General features: G+C 40.0%; 1 protein-coding gene across 1 annotated transcript in view; it reads left to right on the forward strand.

The window, feature by feature from the left end:
- Nucleotides 1-881: 881 nt before the first annotated feature.
- GORASP2 (golgi reassembly stacking protein 2) overlaps nt 882-17,754 on the forward strand; it is a 38,186-nt gene continuing 21,313 nt past the window's right edge. The window contains exon 1 of the mRNA XM_038584807.1: nt 882-1,078. Within this exon, the coding sequence (XP_038440735.1) occupies nt 1,016-1,078 (63 nt within the window). The 5' untranslated portion in view covers nt 882-1,015. The remainder of the gene's footprint in view (nt 1,079-17,754) is intronic.

Below are 17,754 nucleotides of genomic sequence, written 5' to 3' on the forward strand. Positions count from 1 at the left end.
ATGATTCTGACTTGATGAAAAGAAGTGGCCAGCTGTTCTGAACAGTCCATCTTCTTTTTTCCTTGCCTGGTTGTTTCCTTGTGACATCATTTTTCTACGTTTCCCCCCTTATCCTCTGTATACAAGTGGAAGATCTAACAAGAGATGCGACAGAAGCGAGTTACACATTCTGGGCTAGCACACTTCACGGGGGGCATTATGTCCTCTATATTCCTTCGCATCAGAATACACGTCTGGAAACCTGGTTGACCCACCATTAGTGATGATCAAATTGACCCCTGGGCAATGGCCATAATTGGAGATTTTGGAGGGAAAGGGCAAAAGGAGAAACGGAATAGGAAGAGGGTGCACACGACCTGGCTGCCTAAAGGAGGTAGGACCCCAAGGACATCCACCTGCGCTCCCCACTCTGACATCGCACAGGTTGCGACCAATCTTCTGATCTTGTTCTCATAATTAGGAAGGCACAGCCAGAACATTTTTCTTTATAAAACTGAGCTGAGCGGATGCGGTATTCAGCCCGCCGGAGAGGCACCATCATCACCCTCTCTGCAACCTGCGACAGGACCCATAAAGGGGGCGGGGAGAGCTGCTCGGACCCACCTTCCAGGAGCAGCCCTTTCCTGCCTCCGGCCACCAGGGGGAGCTACGACAAAAGAATCGTTCGTTCAGACGAGCGGCAACGCGTCTGGGCAAAGCTTGTCCGCCCCGGGGATCCGTAGCAAGGGGCCGCGGCTGGGGAAACTGTGTTTCTGATCTCTCGCGAGCACCAGGAAGCTCCTCCCCGCTTGCGCGTGCTCAGGCCCCTTCCGGTGGTTTGCGGCAGGGGGCGCTGTCGGCGGCGTCGCAGCGGCCGTGCGCCGCGGCGACGCTCTCCCGGCGGGCAGTGCGGCCCGGCTCTCCGGCGGCGGCGAGTGCCACGTCCCAAGTGCTACGCGGAGGAGCGGAGCGGGCGGTGCGCGGGGGGCGGGGAGCAGCGCGGATCCCGGCCCGGCCACACTGCGCGCCCGCCGCCATGGGGTCCTCGCAGAGCGTCGAGATCCCTGGCGGGGGCACGGAAGGCTACCATGTCCTGCGGGTAAGGGCTCCGACGGCGCGCTGGAGGCGGGGCCCGGCCGCGGGGAGGCAGAGGCCCCGACGGGCCCGTTCCCGGGGCGGCCAGGCCCGACCCCGGAAAGCGGCGGCGGCCGCGGGCGCTGCCTTGGCCGAGGCGGGTTCGGGAGGTCGCTGGCCTCACGCCTCCCCGGAGCGCTCCGGGCCCGGGGTCCGCCGCCCTGGGGGGACCGGGTGGATGGAGCCTGAGCGGCAGCCGGCGACCTGTCGGGGGGCGGCCCAGACGTGGGGGGCGGGCGGGGACGGCGGCCTTTTCTGTTCCCTCTCTCTTGATTCTTCTCTTACAAAGTTAGGAAAGGTGTGGGGGCAAAGTCTGCAGAAGAGGTGATGGTGAAGGTAGCACTTGAATTTTCTGAGAAAAAAAAAAAAAAAAGGAAGCCTGGAACTGGCAGGGCGAGACGCAGGAGGTGCGAGGGCAGGTGTTAACTCACCTCGGCGCTGGCTGGATGTCCGGAAAAGCCCAGTTAGGCAAACAGAATGAAATGGCCCAGAAGTAGGTTCGACGGACTTAAATTTACTTGATTTTACGGGTTCCCCCCCCCCCACCCCCACCCCCGGGTCGCTCCTGACCTTACTAAGCCTCCTTTTCCACATTTCCTGGCGCAGAGAACTTCCGTTCTAAGACTGCTCAGAGTGTGCTGGAGATTAAGGTTTAGATCCACAGTGGTAACAGGTAATGGGAGAGGAACTTTTTTTTTTTTTTTTAAGAAAGAAAAGAAAAGTCTAAGTAAATAAAGGAAAGCAGCCTCAGTCACCAGGATGGAGAAACCTAGTATCTCAAAAAAAAAAAAAAAAAAAGCATCAGGTAAGCCCCTGCTTTTATGAGCAACCTAAGTTGTTGCAGAGCATGTGGGTCTTCTAGGACTGGAAGTCTTTAAAAGTAGCACTGATGGTCATGTGCTGTGACACCTGCACGAGTGCTGAGGAGATGGGTTGGCGGCAAAGCGGCCCTAATCTGTAGCACCGCTTCAGGACGTAATAGAGTGTCATTAAATATTAGCTACTCACAAGCAAGAACATTTTCGCTGGGAGTGAGAAAGTGGACTTTCTGGTGCGTACATTTTCTGCCTTAGAGTCCACGTTTTAGGTGAGACAACATTCGTGAGGTGAATTACCTAGATATGTGTGTGATAGCACTGTGAGGGATCACCTTTCTGATCTAAAGGATTATCATGTCTTGTTGCCTCTCCACTCTACTAAAAAATCTCTCTGGAAGCCACGCTTTCGGTAGGAAAGGATGATTTTCCCAGAAAATAAGCAAACTGCATTCCTTTTAGCTAAGCTGACCCCAAGAGCCACACTGGTGGGAGAAATTGAAGGAGAAATGCCAGATCCAGATGTAAAGTGAAAGTTGGTGGCAGTGCTTTTCTCTTGCCTGGTTTGATTCTCGGTATCCTGCCCTGGGGTGCGACGTCTGGTATTTTTTTTTCCCCCCAGTGACTGATTGTGGCCATGAATCCTTGGGGGGTTCATATTTTAATGACACATACACTCAGTAAAATAGCATTATTGAGTTTTAAAGGTCTGTTAGAAAGACGTACACATCAAAAGGATTGCAGTTGAGTGGCTTCTGGTAATGACTGTGTTCATGTAAAGTGAGTTGAAGTGTATTTTCTTTTACATAGGTGCGCCTCAGTAAATCACTCCTACGGATTCAGTAGTGCAGTGTGTTATTAATCTATGAATCTGATTTTCAGAAACACTAGGGACAACCTTAGTTTCCAGTCTGCATCTGGAGCATAAATGTTGCAAAAGATGAAATCTTACTCGGGTTTTATTAAAAGGAACTTTAAAATAGTAATGACCCTCTAACTGAGGAGAATTTTTTTTAATGTTTTTGAGTTCCTAACCCACTGTCCCTGATTCTGTAATCGGTTTCCAGTTATCTTTGTTTTTAGTGGGGAAAGTACTATATTAAATTTGAGCGTTAAAAAAATCTTCCTTTCATTTATTATGGCCCAAATATACAGTGATAAATTCCTATTCTGATTACTGAGCTTGTAAACTAGAATAAATATGGTAAGATGACCTTGGCATAAAATCACTCTTGTTAATAAGTTCTAGAATGATTTCATTAGAAGTTTGTTTTCTTTAATAATCTATTCTCCCGCCTTTCCCTTGTTAGTAATAAAAACTTGTTCGACTGGGTTTTAAAATAACAGTTATAGTGACAGCCATATCTAGTGCTGTTTTATTGTTGTTATTAAGAAGTCCTTATAATTCAAATCAATTGGATTTACATTTTTTTCTATTTGCCATATCCATTGGTAGATTCTGCTTTTAAATTTTTTTAGGGAACAACCCTGAAGTACTGTCAGATTTTCTTTTCTTTTTTTTTTTTTTTTAAGATTTATTTATTTATTCATGAGAGACAGAGAGAGAGAGGCAGAGACACAGGCAGAGGGAGAAGCAGGCTCCATGGAGGAGCCCGATGCGGGACTCAATCCAGGGGCCCCAGGGTCACACCCTGGACTGAAGGTGGTGCTAAACCGCTGAGCCACCCGGGGTGCCCTACTGTCAGATTTTCTGCTGTGGGCAGTATACTTTCCTTCTTATGTATTATGCATTTATGTATTAATGAACATTTTCAGGTTGTGATCATACTGTTTATCCAATTCTCCATTCCTACCTTAGAAGTAACCACTATAGTGTCTTAAGTATCTTTTCAAATATGTTTTATGCAGGCAGAAGAATTCTGTCCCCTTCACTCTGTTTCCTTTTGTAACTATTGGAATCATAAGATACATACTGTTGCTCCCCTCCGCCTTCTTTGATAATCCGCCTTCTTTGATAATCCATCTTGGGAGTCTCTCCTTAGCAGCAGAGATCTGCCTCTTGGTTTCACTTAGCTTCATAGTAGTTTGTTGTACCACAGGTTAGTTAAACAGCACCTCCTGGTGATGGACATACAGTTTTTCTAGTCTTTGCTGTCACCAGTACATGTTCACAACCTCAAATCCAGCCTTTGTTTTCACTTAAAATGTACATTTCCCCAAATTATTGAATCTTAATGTTGCTTACTTACACAGATCTTCATTTGTTGATCTTTCTTCATTTTAGTAGACTACTGCATTGTGTTCTGATTATCAATGGGTGTTCATTACGGATCTTTTATTTATTTTTTTAAAAGATTTGTTTATTTGACAGAGAGATAGAGCACAAGCAGAGGGGAGGAGAAGCAGGGGAAGGAGGCTTAGCAGGGAGCCTGATGTGGAGCTTGATCCTAGGAACCCTTGGATCGTGACCTGAGCTGAAGGCAGATGCCTAACAGATTAAGCCACTCAGGCATCCTCATTACAAATCTTTTAGATAAGTTTTAAAAAGTATAACAAAGAATCTAAACTACTTGTAATTCTGCCATCTATTTTTTTTTGTAAATCTGTCATCTAAAGGTAAATACTGCTGAAGTCTTTTTCCTAGTCTTTTTTTTTTCCTATGCCTAACCTTGCCCGTCACCACGTTTCACAGTAATTTCGAATGACATGACATTCAAGTACAGTATGGTCTGAAGTTATCTTAGGATGTTGGCTTACAACCTAGATACCCAGTACCCTAGGCACTGTTAAATAAATCAGGGAGTGGAATGCTATGCATTCATGAAAGTGGCATTTCAGAACACTCTGTGGCTTTAAGTATGCCCCTCTGTGTAGGTGCCCAGGAAAATAAAATGGAAAGGTAATAAGCCAGGATACTAAAAGGGTTATTGGTAGAAATTTCCACCATGGAAATTTCGTGGCCATGAAATATTTGTATATTCACAAAAAAATAATTAAAAGATATTTTAAAAGGTTGAATTCTATTGGAAATTTTTCAGTTCAGAATCCTTCTTTTAAAAATAGCATTATATTTCAGATTCCCTCATGCATTAAATTCAATTCATGTTTATCAGGAGTACCACTTTTATTCCCACTCTCTAATCTTAACATTAGGCAGCAAAAATGTTAGCCAGGCCTTCTTAGTATTGTTAGAAGTTACTATGAGTTACTGCAGTTGAAATATGTTGAATACAGAATTCTTGGGACACCTGGGTGGCTCAGCGGTTGGACGTCTGCCTTCGGCTCAGGGTGTGATCCTGGAGTCTCGGGATCAAGTCCCATGTCAGGCTCCCTGCATGGAACCTACTTCTCCCTCTGCCTCTCTGTCTCTCTGTGCATCTCTTATGAATAAATAAATAAAATCTTAAAAAAAAAAAAAAAAGAATACAGAATTCTTGCCTAGATTCTCCCTTAATTACCAAGTGAACCACACAAGGCCATTTTTGGAGTTCCCTCATTGATACCCATTATAAGATTTGTTTCTAAATTTAAATATTAAGATTAATTGCATTCTATACTTAATATTCTTTGAGATGGGGGTTATCTGAGGACATTCTGGAACCAGTGTTCACTCCACAATGAGGGCATGGAAAATGTCATGTTCACTATTCCTTGTCATTTCCTTCAGGAGGGATTTTGAGGTAATGGATGTTTTAAAGGAAAGGCCATTGAGATGAAGTAGGTCTCCGCTTAGTAACAGGCCTTTATCTCCTGAGCCATTTTACTACAGACTGGGCAACATTAAATACTCTTCTCAGAGGAGAAAGTGACAGAATTATTTCCATAGAAAGTGGAATACCTAGACATATCTACTGTTACATGGATCTGTTCTTTTTAAGTGCCGCACTAGTCCAGGTGAAATCCTGCAGGATTTCAACTTGGTACTTATTTTGATAAAGGGAATTCCTAATATTTGTTAGTCATAGTTTTTTCCACTAACATAGTGTTTCTCTAACCTTTTTTTTTTTTTTTTTAAGATTTTATTTATTTATTCATGAGAAACAGAGAGAGGCAGAGACATAGTCAGAGGGAAAAGCAGGCTCCCTGTGGGGAGCCCAATGCGGTACTTGATCCCAGGACCCGGATCGGGCCCTGAGCCAAAGGCAGACACTCAACCACTGGAACCACCCAGGCATCCCATTCTCCAACTTTTTAAATTCATGTCCCTATTTGAAAAACAAACATCTCACTACTGGCCTCTTCTCACTCACTGTGAAAACAGTGGGTAAAAAATGAAAATAGGTTATTTCATGTTTCTCAAGTATAAAGTTATAATAAAAAAAAAGCTGTATAAATACCCACCTAAGGGTTATGATCTCCCACAACTGTCTCTTACTAAAAGACTATGAGTAGGGGTGCCTCGCTGCCTCAGTTGCATGCAACTCTTGATCCTGCATTATGGGTTTGAGTCCCACGTTGGGTGTAGAGATTAATTAAAAAATAAAATTTTAAAACTATGAAGTTGTTTAATAAACATTCTTTGAAAGTCCTTTCAAATGTAGGAATCAGATTATTTCAATTCATAAATGCCATAAAATACAATGCATGTGAACCATACACACTTTTAGGAATTGTAAATATTGAACATAAACTTTTCCTGATACGAACAGACCTTGAACAAATCAGCATTACACGGTTTATACACACTTTCATATTTTGTTATGAAGTGTTTTAAGGTATGGACTATCATCCTCCAATACCTTATTTGGAATTACAGTTTTTGTTCTGGTCAGTAAGTAGTAGAACACACAGCACTGGCTGTACTTTTTCTGGGTCAGATACTGACAGGATTTTTTTAATACCACTGAAATTTTCATAAGAATAGAACTAGAAAAAAAAGAATTAACCTTAGAATAACCATTAATTTCAGTATATTTATTTTGCAGGCTTTAATACAGTGCTGGAGAGCATTATATTAGTTTGATTCATTAATGCTGGTTAATCTAAACTAGAAAATATTTATCTGTAAAGGTTTGATACATACTTCAGAATATTACTCTAGATTGCCTTCAGAGATGTGATAAGTAAGATGACTTTTTTTTTTTTCCCTAAACAGCATGCAGAACCAAAGTTGTTACTCTGAAAGATTGTGCATGTCCGTCTTGGCATTGCAAATAAACTTACTGTAGCATTAAGAGAATAACGCTAAGGATTGATTTTGTTTTAAGCACCAGTGAGAGAGCATTCCAGCACATTCTCAGCAGTAAGGAACCTTGTCATCTGGTAAACATAAATATATTGAGAGACTTTGGAGTAGACCACCAGAGGCTACTCTTGGGAATCACTGGATCCTAGTGTTAGCTCCGTCATTGTGTTTCCTTGGGCAAATCTTTGAACTTTTTTAGTTTTATTCTTTTTATCTGAAAAGTGAGGATAATAGTAGTGCCCCCTTCCGTTTTTATCAAAAACCATATTAGATATTATATATGAAATATTTTGGGAAAAAATTGAGCGTGTTAATTTTTTTTCTGGCCCCCTGCCACCTTACTGAAGACCTCACTCTTAAATTTATTAAAAGAGTGCTGTCTACCTCATTGTTATCCCAAGGATTTAAATGAGATATTCCGTAATAAAGCATTTAGCATATGGTCTAGTAAGGCTCCATAAATGTTAGCAGATGCCTTTATTATTAACATCTGCATTACTGTATCACCCATTAAGAACCACTTTTATAATGGCAATACAATTTAAAATAGGCCTCTAAGCATATTAGGTAGCATTTCTATTTGCTTGCTCATTCACTGGCTACTTGTCCAGTAAAGTATACTTTACTGCTATTTAAAACATAAGTTTTGGGCAGCCCAGATGGCTCAGCGGTTTAGCGCCACCTTCAGCCCAGGGCATGATCCTGGAGACCTGGGACCGAGTCCCACATCAGGCTCCCTGCATGGAACCTGCTTCTCCCTCTGCCTGTGTCTCTGCGTGTGTGTGTGTGTGTGTGTGTGTGTGTCTCATAAATAAATTAAGTCTTTTAAAAAAATAAAACATAAATTTTGGGGTCTCCTGGCTGGCTCCATTGGAAGAGCATGCAACTCTTGATCTTGGGGTCATGAGTTCAAGCCCCACGTGGGGTGTCTAGATTACTTAAATAAATTTTTAAGAGAAGCCTAAAACATAAGTTTTGGGTCAGATCTGACCCATTAGTTTTATTAATGTGCCTGCTAATTTTTAAGAATCCTCACTTTTAAGGAACTTTTGTCTTTTCTAAAAGGTAGGTAGGTACCAGTATCCTTTTCATTGCTTAGCATCAGAGTGATACTAAACACATTAATTTAAATGACTAAAAGAGGCTATGTAATTAAAATACTGTTGTTGGGTTTGATCTACACTGTAGAAGCTATAGATAGCTTAGTGGCAGTTAGACTTATTTCATGGTGCGTCATTCAGTTTTAGAAACTATCTTGTCAACCTCCTCACTTTACAGCTAAAGAAAAGGAGCACAGAAAGCTTGTTGCCTAAGGTCATGCAACAAATTTTCTTTCCCTAAGAAATAAGTACCTAAGTTGGTATTTGGATATATTTATAAAATTAGGTGACAGGTTGTCAGAAGTTTTGCTTCTTTTGGAATAGACTTAGTTTCTTTCAACATCATTTTCCTGATATACAGACCTTTTCTAAGAAGGTACTGTATACTGATAGGTTTTAGTTTCCTTTTATTTATTTTTAAAAGACATATTTATTTATTCATGAGACACAGAAAGCGGCAGAGACACAGGTAGAGGGAGAAGCAGGCTCCCTGCAGGGAGCCCAGTGAGGGACTCAGTCCTGGAACCCCGGGATCATGTCCTGAGTCGAGGCAGACGCTCAACCACTGAATCACTCAGGCATCCCTTAATTTCCTTTAAGATACCATTAGAATTTCATTTCAAATTGCTAAATATGTTATAAATTACATCATAGGGTCAGTCAGTAAAACATGCTCCTTGAGTTATTTTGGTAGAACATATGAGAATGTTTTAGCAAGTAAAGCTTGAACTCTAAGAATCTACTGCAAAATAATTTCCACATATCTGTGACAAGTCCCCGGTAGGAAAACTGGCCCTTTTCAGACATAGAAGATCTCCCTCACCCCACTCCAAAAGTACCTTTTTTATAACTGAAGAATTTAGGGTTTATTTTTATTATATAACATTCCCGAGTCTTGTCCCATCATTTTGATCCCCAAAGTATATACATATAACATGAGGCTTTATGTGTGTAGATGAAATGAATCATCAGTGATACTTGGATTGAACTCAATTTTTAGTCTTATTTAACATCCCTGCTGTTTTTAAAAATAGTACAAAAGTGAGAGTGTTGACATTAAATTGCGAGCCAGAGGAGATGATGGTGTAGACAGAAAGTCATTCAGAGGGACTTACCTACCTTTTCTGTGTGAAGGCATTGGTGGTGCAGTATTAAAGAAGAGAGTTACACATTACACTGAGCGCATTTTATGGAAACATCTCCATGGTTAGAAAACCTAAGAGAAATAATTCACATACTAGCTAGAAAGTGGGTAAGAGTATCTTTGTATCACCTTATCAAATGTGTACTTTGATGATATGCTGTGTTCTGAAAGTAGCTTTGCTGTTTCCTTTTTTTTTTTTTTTAAGATATTATTTATTTATTCATGAGAGACAGAGAGAGGCAGAGACACAGGCAGAGGGAGAAGCAGGCTCCATGCAGGGAGCCTGACTCGGGAGTCGATCCTGGGGCTCCAGGATCACACCCTGGGCTGCAGGCAGGTGCTAAACTGCTGAGCCACCCAGGGATCCCCTGCTGTTTCCTTTTTGTGTTGCATTAAGGTAGCAGTTCTGTAGTCCTCAGCTGAAAGTATATAAATGACCAGTGGAGTTGGGAGAATGGCTTACCCCTGACTCCCCGAAACTCTTCTTTCCTTCTACTCTGCTGTCCTTCTGTCCCCAGGCCAAAATTTAAGAGAGTGGTTCATGTGAAATGACCCAAACCTAGTATAAATATTATTGCATTTTTAATCCCAGGAGAAGAGATGGATGCTTCACTGGAAAGCAACCAGTATAGAACAGTGAGGTCTGTGCACAAAGAAAAAGCCAGGCTAAATCTGGTAAAACTTTCTAATGATCCAGGATCAGAAGGTGAGAGAAAAGCCAGAAGTTTGTTTGTTTTTTTTTAAAGCCAGAAGTTTAATTGCGTTTATTACCTGAAGGTTGATTGGACAAAACAGTGAATAGTATCTCTCGTAGGACTGTTTTTCAAACTTTGTTTTTCTGACAGATCAAAGTAAGAAATTTATTTTCCCTTGCAGCTGGTATGTACTACTTCATTTTATGAAAAACAATGAAATGTTTATTAAGTCACGAATTTTTTATATTTTATCTTTTCTGATATATTTTCTTATTTTGACATTTGTTCTGTAATGACCAACTAAATTAATTTCAGAAGCCACTGAAACTCCCTACAGTAGTTGAATGACACCACCTTAAGAATTTCTATATAGGTGGTGATTCCAAATCCAGCTTCTAATCATGAGTGTTAATTTCTTTTTATGTAATGGGGATGAATACCCCTTCACTATGCAGTTTCTGTAGTAAGGTTCTCATTTTTGCCTTCTGAGTAAAAAATATCTAGGAGATTTTATCTTGCTTATTGTAGCTGGTTTTTTCTAGTGTTTATGAAAGTATTTCTTTCATGTTGTGATTTTTATTTTGATTAAGATAACCTCCAAATATAAATTTCAGCTCCTATAAGTACCTGTCCAGGTTATGATAACACTGACTTTTATCATTCATTTGTAAGCATAACTACTCTTTAGTATTTTCAGCTGCTGCTTTTTAGTTCGTAATTGTTCAAAGTGAACCATGAGGCCTGAGAAGAATTAGAAAAAGTGCTACTTCAACATACTTGTTAGAACTCTCAGGGAATGGATTTGTGTAGAGTCAATTTCTTCCTTAGAATGGATTATTTACTGCTTTCAGTAACAAGAATATGCTTTATGCAAATCTGTTTTTAAAATATATTGCATGCTTCCCAGCATCATTGACAGGTGCTAAATATATTTTAGCCTGTTCATATCTTTAATTGTGGTGATGACATCCATATGCTATATTATATTTGTATTGGAATACAAATGTACTTCCCACCTAGACTTTTGGTGTTCGATATGGTAGCCTCTAATCACATATGGCTGTTTAAACTTAAATGTAAATTATTTAAGTTAAATGAAGTTAAAAATCCAGTTCCACAGTCACATGAGCCACATTTCATACATGGTTAGTGGCTACTGTATTGGATAGTACATGTCCAGATTTCTGTAATTGCAAAAAGTTCTAAAAGTGGCTTAATGGCAGAGATCTTTTTTAAGATCTTTGCATACACTGCAATAAGAAACCATTACAATCACACTTTTTTAAAAAAGATTTATTTATGAGAGAGAGCCAGCACGTGTTCACACAGGGTGAGAGGAGGAGAGAGAGAATCTTGAGCAGACTCCCCATGGGGGAAGCCTGACATAAGGCTTGATCTCACAGCACTGAGATCATGACCTGAGCTGCAATCAAGAGTCAAACACTTAACTGGCTGAGCCACCCAGGCACCTCACAATTGCACCTTTTTCCTAAGTGCGTAGTACATACTCACTAGGTAGAATTTGGTAAGTGGCTTAGCCCTGGTACTTTTTCTTCCTTTTGGTTTTTGATTTTTGAGACTTATTACTTCTCATTTTCTGCCAGCTATCATTTTTTGCTATAATCAAGCAACAGTAACATCTCTTTCAGTTCTGGTTGTTACTCTGTTGGTGGAAACCAGGAAGCCAAACCATGTAAATGTAAATAGACTGTAAGAGTGGTCCTGAAACTAAAGAGCATTGTACTAAAGAATGAATGGGTCAAGCAGGAAAATAAAGAATTTTAAAATTCATAGAAACAAATGAAAATGAAAGCACAACTGTTCAAAAACTTTAGTAGGATTCAGCAAAGCCAGTCCTAAGAGGGAAGTATATAGCAACACGAGCCTTTCTCAAGAAACAAGAATCTTGGTCTCGAATATACAACCTAATCTTATACCTAAAGGAGCTAGAGAAAGAACAGTGAATAAAGCCTAAGCCCAGCAGAAGAAAATTTATAAAGATTAGAGCAGAAATCAATGAAATAGAAACCAAAAGAACCTTAGAATAGATCAACGAAACTAGGAGCTGGTTCTTTGAAAGAATTGATAAGATTGATAAATCCCTGGCCAGACTTATCCAAAGAAAAGAGAAAGGACCCAAGTAAATAAAATCATGAATGAAAGAGGACAGATCACAACCAACATGGAAGAAATACAAACAATTGGGCAGTCCGGTGGCCCAGCGGTTTAGCGCCGCCTGCAGCCCAGGGCGTGATCCCAGTGTCCTGGAATCGAGTCCCACATTGGGCTCCCTGCATGGAGCCTGCTTCTCCCTCTGCCTGCGTCTCTGCCTGCTTCTCTCTCTCTCTTTCTCTTTCTCTCTCTCTCTCTCATGAATAAATAAATCTTTAAAAAAAGAAATACAATGATAACGTATTATGAGCAATTATATGCCAACAAATTAGGCAATCTGGAAGACATGGATGCATTCCTAGAGATGTATACGCTATCAAAACTGAAACAGGAAGAAATAGAAAACCTGAGCAGACACGAACCAGCAAGGAATTTGTAGCCGTGATCGAAAATCTCCCAACAAACAAGAGTCCAGGGCCAGATGGCTTCCCAGGGCAGTTCTACCACACACTTAAAGAACTAATAAACTATTTTTCTGAGGCTGTTTCAAAAAATGGAAATGGAAGGGAAACTTCCAAACTCTTCCTATGAGGCCAGCATGACCTTGGTTCCAAAACCAGAGGAAGACCCCACCAAAAAAGAATATCCCCAATGAACATGGATGCAAAAATTGTCACCAATATACTAACCAACAGGATCCAGTAGTACAGTGAAAGGATTATTCACCACAAACAAGTGATATTTATTCCTGGGCTGCAAGGGTGGCTCAACACCTGCAAATCAATCATAAAAGAATGGACAAGAGCCATATGATCCTCTCAATAGATGCAGAAAAAGCATTTGACAAAGTACAGCATCCTTTCTTGATTAAAACTTTTCACAGTGTAGGGATAGAGGGAACATATACCTCAATATCACAAAAGGCATATGTGAGAAAGCCCACAGTGAATAACATTCTCAATGAGGAAATACTGAGGGCTTTTCCCCTAAGATTAGGAACACAGCAGGGATGTCCACTATCACCATTGTTGTTCAACATGGTACTAGAAGTCCTAGTTTCAGCAATCCTACAACAAAACGAAATAAAATGTATTTGAATTAACAAGTCAAACTCTTGACTCTTTGCAGATGACATGATATCCTATATGGAAAACCCAGAGGACTCCACCCCAAAATTGCTAGAACTTACACAGGAATTCAGCAAAGTGGCAGGATATAAAATCAATGGACAGAAATCAGTTGCATTTCTACACCCTACCAATGAGACAGAAGATAAGGAGTCAATTCCATTTACTATTATGCCTAAAACCATAAGAAACCTAGGGATAAATCTAATCAAAGAGGCAAAAGATCTATACTCAGAAAACTATAGAACACTTATTAAAGAAATTGAAGACAAAAAAAATGGAAAAACGTTTCATGTTCATGAATTAGAAGAACAAATGTTATTAAAATGTCTATGCTGTCTAGAGCTATCTATACATTCAGTGCAATTCCTATCAGAATACCATCAACTTCTTTTCACAGAACTGGAACAAATAATCCTGAAGTTTGTATGGAACCAGAAAGGACCCCGAATAGCCAAGGGAATTTTGAAAAAGAAAACCAAAGGTGGTGGCATCACAATTTCAGACTTCAAGCTCTGTTATAAAACTGTAATCATCAAGACAGTATGGTACTGGCATAAAAACAGACACATAAGTCAGTCAAGTAGAATAGAGAACCCAGAAATGGACCCTCAACTTTATGGTCAACTAATCTTTGACAAAACAGAAAAGAATAGCTAATAGAAAAAAGACTGTCTCTTCAACACATGGCATTGGGAAAATTGAACAGCCACATGCAAAAGAATGAAACTGTACCATTTCCTCACCCCACAAAATGGATAAAAGACCTATATGTGAGACAGGAATCCATCAAAATCCTACAGGAGAACACAGGCAGTAACCTTTGTGACCTTGGCTTAGGAACTTCTTCCTAGACATATCTCTAAAGACGAGAAGCAAAGGCAAAATGAACTGTTGGGACTTCATTAAGATAAAAAGCTTTTGCACAGCAAAGGAAACAGTTGACAAAACCAAAGACAACCAACACAGTGGGAGAAGATATTTGCAAATGACATAACAGTTAAAGGGCTAGTATCCAAAATCTATAAAAAACTTATCAAACTCAACACCGAAAGAACAAATATAATCCAATCAAGAAATGGGCAGGAGAAATGAACAGACACATTTCACCAGAGATGGCGTACAAATGGCCAACAGAGACATGAAAAAATGCTCAGCATCACTCAGCATCAGGGAAGTACAAATCAAAATCATAATGAGATACCACCTGATGCCAGTCAGCATGGCCAAAATTAGTAAGTCAGGAAATGATAGATCTTGGTGAGGATGCAGAAAAAGGGGAACCCTTTTACACTATTGGTGGGCATGCAAGCTGGTGTAGCTACTCTGGAAAACAGTATGGCAGGTCCTCAAAAAGTTGAAAATAGAGCTACCCTAGGACCCAGCAATTGTGCTGATAGGTATTTACCCCAAAGATACAAATGTAGTCATTCGTAGGGGCCCCTGCACCCCAATGTTTATAGCAGTAATGTCCATTGACAGAGGAATAAAGATGTGGTTTATGTATACACAAAATGGAATACTACTGTGCCGTCCAAAAATTGAAATCTTGCCATTTGCAAGGATGTGGTTGAAACTAGAGGGTATTATGCTCAGCAAAATAAGTCAGTTTGAGAAAGACAATTATATTGGTCTCACTCGTGGAATCAAAACAGGATCATAAGGGAAGAGAGGGAAAAATAAAATGATTAAATCAGAGACCATAAGAGACTCTTAATCATAGGAAACAAACTAAGAGTTGCTGGAGGGGAGGGATGTGGAGGGATGGGGTAACTGGGTGATGGACATTAAGAAGGGCACATGGTATCATGAGCATTGGGTATTATATAAGGCTGGTGAATTACTGAACTCTAGATCTGAAACTATTAATATATGTTAATTGAATTTAAATCATTAAAAGTGGTCGTGAAATATTCTGAAGAAGAATGAGCATTAGAGTAAGTTACTTTGTGGCCTTTGCGCTGACTACTCAGAGTGCTTTTGGATTCAATTGCTGGCTTTCAAACTGTGTTCTTTGTAGGTGAAATATTGGATATGTTCTTAAGTTGTAGTAATTTGATTTCTGCTTTTTGGATAGAGGAAGTATATGTTAAAGCTTTTTAAAGTGCACATAAATGTACAGCTTGATGACTTTTCACAAACAGCATTCTCATATAACCAGCGTCCATCCCTTTCCAGGCACACCCTGACAACCTACCAACCCTCCAGAGTGTATGCTGTCCTGATTTCTAACACATAGATTAGTTTGACCTGTTCTTAGCCTTATATAAATGGAATCATATGTACTCATTTGTGTCTAGCTTCTTTTGCTCAAATATGCTTGTGAAGCGCATCCATCTTGTTGTGTATTGTTGTAGGCCTCTCATTTTATTAATTATTTTATAGGGATCCCTGGGTGGTTCAGTGATTGAGCGTCTGCCTTAGGCCTAGGGCATGATCCTGGAGTCCTGGGATCGAGTCCCACACCGGACTCCTTGCATGGATCCTGCTTCTCCCTCTGCCTGTGCCTCTGCCTCTCTCTCTCTCTCTCTCTCTATCATGAATAAATAAATAAATAAAATCTTTTCAATATATATATATAAATTATATATATGTTATATATATATTATACTATTGAGAGACTATACCAGGATTTATGTATCTATTCTGATGTTCATTGGGCATTTGTGTAGTTTTTAATTCAGGGCTACTGCAGATAGTGCTGCTATGCACATTAACTGTGTATGTCTTTTGGAGAATATATATACTCATTTTTCTTGGGTTTATCAAAGAGTGCAATATTAGTCAAATATTTCAGTATTAACAAATTATTGCCAAATAGTTTGCTCATTTATATTCCCACAAGCAGGGATCCCTGGGTGGCGCTGCGGTTTAGCGCCTACCTTTGACCCAGGGCGTGATCCTGGAGACCCGGGATCGAATCCCACGTCGGGCTCCCGGTGCATGGAGCCTGCTTCTCCCTCTGCCTGTGTCTCTGCCTCTCTCTTTCTCTGTGTGACTATCATAAATAAATAAAAATTAAAAAAAATAAAAAATATATTCCCACAAACAATAATTAAAGATACAGAATATCTATATTCTGTGTCTTCACTAACTCTCACAAGATATTTTCCATCTTTTTCATTTTGTCCAATCTGGTGAGTGGGTAGTGGTTTAATTTGCATTTTCTTGATGACTATTGAAGTTGAGCATATTTTCATACTTATTGGCCACGTCAGTATCCTTTTTTCTTAGGATCTGCTAAAACCTTTTCCCTATTTCCCCATTAGATTATAGGGTTTTTTTTAGCAGCTTCATTGAGATAGAATTTTCCTACCATTAAATTCAACCTTTTAAAGTAGATAGTTCACTACTTTTTTAGTATATTTACAGAGTTGTGCAATCATCACCAATATCTAATTCTAGAACCTTTTAATTATCTCCAGAAAGAAACTCCATGCCCATCAGCAGCTACTTCCCATTTCTCCTACCCCTTACCCTTGGCAACCACTAATCTACATTCTGTTTCTGTGGATTTGCCTTTTCTGGACATGTCATATAAATGGAATCATTCAATATGTGGTCTTCATGATTTAGCGTAATGATTTCAAGGTTTATTCATGTTATAACATGAATACGCCATTCCCTTTTGCCAAATAATATTTCTTTCTTTAGGTATATCACATTTTCTTTATTCTTTCATCAGTTGAGGAACATTTGGGTTATTTCCACTTTCTGGCTGCTATGAATAACGCAGCTGTGAAATTTGTGTACAGGTTTAGGGTGCCTGGGTGGCTCAGTGGTTGAGCATCTGCCTTTAGCTCAGGTTGTGGTCCCAGGATTCTGGGATCAAGTTCCACATCGGGCTCCCTGCCAGAAGCCTGCTTCTCCCTCTGCCTATGTCTCTGCCTCTCTCTGTGTGTCTCTCATGAATAAATAAAATCTTTTTAAAAAGTAAAAGTAATTTGTGTACAAGTTTTTTTTTTTTTAAAGATTTTATTTATTTATTCATGAGAGACAGAGAGAGAGAGAGGCAGAGACACAGGCAGAGGGAGAAGCAGGCTCCATGCAGGGAGCCTGATGTGGGACTCCATCCTGAGTCTGCAGGATCAGGCCCTGGACTGAAGGTAGCGCTAAGCCGCTGAGCCACCCGGGCTGCCCCTGTGTACAAGTTTTTATGTGGACGTGCTTTCACTTCTCTTGTTTATATATCGAGGAATAGAATTACTGGGTCATAGGATAACTTTGTTTAACATTTGAAGATCTGCCAAACTTTCCCACAGTGACTGCACCATTTTACATTCCCACCATCAATATGTGAAGGTTTGTTTCCAACTATTGTTATTGTCCTTTTTATTTTAACAACCTTGTAGATGTGAAGTCCTATCTCATTGTGCTTTTACTCTCTCAATGATTTGCAGTAGTTATAAATCTGTTTTGGTTAGAGTTCCTTTGTTGGATGTGTATTGTATCTTTTCATTTTCTTAATTGTCCTTTGATGAGAAGTTTGTAATTTTTAGTAT

Source organism: Canis lupus, chromosome 36 (assembly GCF_011100685.1).
Source record: "Canis lupus familiaris isolate Mischka breed German Shepherd chromosome 36, alternate assembly UU_Cfam_GSD_1.0, whole genome shotgun sequence".
Taxonomy (NCBI): Eukaryota; Metazoa; Chordata; class Mammalia; order Carnivora; family Canidae; genus Canis; species Canis lupus.